This window comes from Nicotiana attenuata, chromosome 12 (assembly GCF_001879085.1).
Source record: "Nicotiana attenuata strain UT chromosome 12, NIATTr2, whole genome shotgun sequence".
NCBI classification, from domain to species: domain Eukaryota; kingdom Viridiplantae; phylum Streptophyta; class Magnoliopsida; order Solanales; family Solanaceae; genus Nicotiana; species Nicotiana attenuata.
This window is the reverse complement of record NC_032000.1, coordinates 29221824-29227336: the sequence shown is the minus strand read 5'-3', so window position 1 is coordinate 29227336 and position 5513 is coordinate 29221824. Positions and strand designations below refer to the sequence as shown.

The 5513-nt window shown below is 39.4% G+C and overlaps 1 protein-coding gene across 1 annotated transcript; it reads right to left on the bottom strand.

The window, feature by feature from the left end:
- Nucleotides 2000-3643, bottom strand: LOC109235989. The gene is made up of 2 exons (XM_019402228.1): nucleotides 2483-3643; nucleotides 2000-2005 (listed from the first exon to the last, which is right to left on the bottom strand). Exons 1-2 carry the CDS (start codon nucleotides 3641-3643, stop codon nucleotides 2000-2002), a joined length of 1167 nt encoding a protein of 388 aa, XP_019257773.1.

Below are 5513 nucleotides of genomic sequence, written 5' to 3'. Positions count from 1 at the left end.
TAATTCTGAATGATTTTCTCAAAACACAAGCCGTTTAAATAAGGCAATGCCCAAGTCCGGGGAGGGGGGATCAAATTTTGGAAGTAAAACGCAGTTTAAAGGGCGTTTTACATATTTGAATTATTGTTATGTCAGTTAAGCGCAGAAGAGTTATTGGCGGGCCCACAAAACATGTAAAACGCGGTTTGTTACTGCATTTTATATTAAACGCAGTAATGAACCGCGCTTTATATAGCTGTCTTATCAGCTTCCAGGTAAAACGCGGTATTAAAACGCGTTTTATATAAAACGCAATTCATAACCGCATTTTATATAGAATGGTAACTTTTTTTTTCTACCTAAAAAAATATTTTGAGTGTAAAAGAATCACATTTCGATTCCGGCTCCTTTTAAAAAGACTTAGGGGAAGGAAGAATACAAAAAGAAAAAGAAAGCAAACAACAATATTTATTTCAAACAATCAATTTCACGAATAGAAAATCTAAAGTAGCTTGGTTTGAACAGACCAAATATTAAATATATTGACAGTGATCAAGGAGGTAAGAGAGAAATTTAAAAATAGCTAGATTTGCAATTGGTCGTTCAAAAATAGCCCAGTTTCAAAAGTAATCGAAATTTAGCCACCTTTCGTATAAAGATAAATCTGAGCAAAANCATATGTGAATATTTATTTATAAAAATTAATTATTTAATTTACAAACTAACATATAAAATTATAATAAAACTAACAGATACAAGAAATCAGGATATGTTGGTGCTACTGGGTCGCAAATATCGAGCCTGGAACCCATATGTGAATTTTTAATAATTAAATATTGTATAATTATAAAATTTAATTATTTAATTTACAAACTAACATATAAAATTATAAAACTAACATGTAATTAATGTTGTTTAATTTACAATAGACGACATGGAGGTGCCGCCTATTCATCCCGGACCTTCCAGCGATGAGCTACTGTCTTTACAGGGCGATCATAGTCCCGCCCACATATGGGAGGGAGAGTTACTAACCCAGACTCTCCGCGTCAGGAGAGACTATGGCCTCATTTGTTTTTTTTTTAAGATTAAGACGTCTGAATCTGAATACACATACGAATATCAAGATGTGTATTAAGATTAAGACATCTGAATCTGAATACACATCTAAATATATTAAGATGTATATTAAGATCTGAATACTAAATAATTAAGACTGTTTGATTTTAACATCTGAATGTATAAAATTTATCTTTAATTGAAAATTAATAAACATAAAATTCAAATGAAATACTAACTAATCTAATGTTCTATCAATCGAATATATAGTTTTTTAAAATATGGTAGTTGTTGGTGGTGATGGCTAACAGGTGAATGCCGACTAGAGACGGTGGTTGTTGGTAGTTTTGGTTGATGATGGTGGTTCATGCTAGTAGCTAGTAGTGATTGGTAGTGGTGGCGATTATGATTGAGGATGGTGGTGATAGTTAATACTGGCGGGTGGTGGTAGTAGTTGTGACTGAGGAAGGTGGTGGGTGGGTGGTGGTAGGCTATAATAATGGGCACTGCTAGCTGTGGTTGTTGATGGTGATGGGGTGGTCAGTTGTGGTAGTTGAGGTGGATGGGTGTTGATTATGGATGAGAATGATGATGGTCGGAGTGGAGGGGATAGTGTGTGGTGATGGTCGATAATGGTGGCGGCTATGATTGAGGATGATGGTGGCGTGGTGGTGTTGGAGGTGGTGGTGGCGGGGTGGTGGCGGTGGTTTAGTATGGTGGTGGTGGTGGCATGGTGGTAGTTGATAATGATAGGCGGTGACGGCAGTTAATAATGAATATATGATAGCATCTTAATGAAATTAAGTGTCTGTTATAGATCTTAATCATACAGACCTATTCAGACCCATTAAGTGGTTGTGAAGTAAAAAAACAAACACACTTAATGATTAAGATCTGAATAATTAAGGTTCAGACTTTAAAAACAAACGTACTTAATGTCTGAGATCTGAATGATTAAGATTCAGACCTACATTAAGTGCAAGCAAATGAGGCCTATGTCTACTACGAGTTCTAAAAGAAAAACTTAATAAAAAAATTAGTTTTATACAATTACACTTCAGAAAGTAGTTTCCCCACCCCACACTTATATTATGCATAGTCTTCGAAGCATGATCACAGAGAAAAATATTAAAACAAGGGTGAGAAATACTCCCTAAGGCCCTCTCGGGTTAGCTCGAACATGATCCTCAATCTTTAGAGTTGGGGCGACCCCACACTTAAGCTCAAACATGCTCCTCAGCTTCAACTTTGGGTACTCAGGCTTCCCCTACTCTGCAAAATAAAAACAACACAAAACTTGACACTAAAAGAAAAAAATAACTAAATAAAAGATATACATGCTGGGTTGCCTCCCAACAACCGCCTTATTTATAGTCGTGGCACGACTCTGCTACTCTGCTCAGGCTAGGCGCTTTCTCTTCTTCTTTCTCCCATGAAGTCTAGCCTTTTTGCACGCTCTTAGAGGGTCTCCTTTTTCATCTCTGGCTCTTTTCTCAATCATCTTTACACACACAGCTTGCAGCACCACCTCTTCTAACTCAGTTGTTCCATCTGGATCACTACAATTCGCATAAGGACTCTGCTCTATCCCCTTCAATTGTACCACAATAATCATGCACAAGTCCTCATAATGCTTAGGGAGCTTAAGTGCCTTGTACACATTAAAAGTTATTTCCTCATCGTCAACTCTCATCTTCAACTTTCCTTCCCTCACATCAATAATCGCTCCACCAGTAGCTAAGAATGGTCGCCCCAAAATAATGGGTACTTCCTCATCTGCCCCGTAATCAAGAACAATAAAATCAACAGGAAGAATAAACTTCCCCACTCGAACTAACACATCCTCAATAATTTCTTTTGGCATAACTAGTGACCTATCTGCTAACTGTAAAGTGATTGTAGTAGGTGTAAGCACCCCCAATCCGAGTTGCTTGAACAAAGAGGATGGCATCAAATTTATACTAGCCCCTAAATCACACAGGGCTCTACCAACTTCTTGTTTTCCAAGAGATAGAGGAATTGTGAAACTCTCGGGATCTTTCAACTTAGGAGGAAGTTTACTCTGAACTCTAGCACTGCACTCTTCAGTAAGTGCAAGTGTTTCAAACTCTGTATGTCTTCGCTTGTTTGTCACAATATCTCTGAGATACCCTGCATACTTAGGCACTTCCTGCAAAGTTTCCACCAAAGGCAAATTCACATGCACCTGGCTCAAAATATCTAAGAATTTCTTATACTTAGCATCATCTTTTTGCTTCTGCAGCCGTTGTGGAAATGGAGGAGGTGGCCTTGTCACAATTACTTGATTTGATCCCTTGCTCTCTTTCTCATTCTCCTCAACTGGCTTGGGAACTAATCCTCCTTCAGGACTAGCCGTATACTTCTTTTTCTTTGGAGCTTCTTCTAATGCTCTTCCATTTCTCAAGGTAACCGCATTGACTTGAGCTTTAGGATTGGGCTCAATATCACTTGGAAGAGCTCCAACTGGTCTGGTGTTTTGAGCACTGGCAAGTTGTCCCATTTGGCACTCCAAATTTCTCATTGTTGCGGCTTGGGCTTGCTGCTCAGCCATAAATTTCTGAGCGAGGGCTTGCTGTTCAGCCATCACTTTTTTCAACATGTCTTCAAGGTGACTTGTTGGACTCGCTTGTTGTTCGGCCTGAGGTGGTTTATATTGCTGTTGAGGTGCTTGAGGCCTGTATTGATTCTGAGTACCTTGGTCCCCCCCCCCCCCCCAGAGAAGTTTGTGTGGTTCCTCCAGTTGGGATTGTAAGTGTCCCATACTAATTTGCTTGGCCTCGATTTACAATACCCACAAAATATACAGACTCTGGATTTGCTGGGCAAAGATTGCTCATGTGACCTTCTCCATAGACTTCACAAAATATCTGAACCTGTTGCACTGGCTGAGCTTGTTGCTTATTAATAACCAAGGTCATCTGATTAACTTGGTTGGTTAATGTGGAAATCTGCACTGACAATGCAGAGACGACATCTAACTCAAGAACCCATGCGGACTTTTGCACAGTGTGTCTGCCCATCTCTCCTTGCCAATCCGGAGTTCTTTTGGAGAATTTGTTCAATAATGCATATATCTCGTCAAAGCTTTTCTCCAACACTTGACCTCCAGCTTCAGCATCTACCACAATCTTTGTTTCAAGATGTAGACCTTCTATGAAAGTGTGAGCTAATATTCTCTTGTCTGATTGTGATGAGGACAATCTCTGATTAGCCCCTTGAACCTCTCCCAAGATGAGTATAAATACTCTCCCGCTTTCTGTTTGAAGGCAACTATCTCACTTCTGATCTTTGCAGTTTTGCCTGAAGGGAAGAACCTTGCCAGAAATTTCCTTGCCAAATCATTCCATGAGGTAATAGAATTAGCTGGTTATGCCTTCAGCCATCGCTTTGCTTTGACCAACAGTGAGAATGGAAAAAGTGTGAGCCTCACTTAGTCTGGAGTGACTCCGTTAGTGATATAAGTATCACTAGTCTCCAAGAAGTTCAGGATATGCTATTGTGGAACCTCGTGGGGAAGACCCATAAACTGCCCATTCGCATGAAATAGCTGGATCATGCTTTGTTTCGGCTCAAAGTGCCCAGTGATTCTGGGCTTCACAATGCTAGAGGTGACATCGGCAATACTGGGCATCGCCACCTCCTGAACAGCCATTTGTTGCTCCTCTGCCATGTTCCCAGGAAATTGAACGAGTGCCTGAATATTATTCGTATCCCTAGCTTCCCTCAACCTCCTGTAAAATGTTCTCTCATGTTCAGGGTCAAAGCCTTGAAGTCGGTCCTGGCTTCTGACCCTACGCATTCAATCAAAGTTCCCGGGATCTTAGCAACAATCAAGTAACGTTAGACTTGACAAAATAAACAAAATAAGCAAAAACTAGAAAGTAGTTAATATTCAAGTCCCCGGCAACAGCGCCAAAAACTTGTCGCTCCCAAAGCACACGCAAGTATACGCGATCGTACAAGTAATAAAATGATAAGTCAAGTGTCGAACCCACAGAGACTTGTATCAACTACCCACTAAAATCACCACGATTATTATTCAGTCAAGCCACAATCAAGTTGTAGAATGTGATTATACTAAACTATAATTCTAATTTCTGACTAAATTACCAAGCAATAAAATGAATGTTATGTATTCAATAGAGACAAATATTCTAGGGTTGTGATCGATTCACCAATGCTATTGTGTTCTAGTTAACTCTCCCTCTCATATAATTCACTCATGGTTGCTAATTAATCGATAATTTCTCTCATAGCCTTCTCCCGAAGTACAACTCGCTTATTCAAAATAGATTAACGCCTATATTCCTATGAAATCAATCTATTACGAACGCATTAAGATTATGATATTTAATTAAGAACGGTGACTAGGTATATTCCTATCATAACCACAAATCCGCCCCCCCCCCCCCCCTAAGGGTTAAGATCATGCTCTCTTCAATTCTTCTCTAATC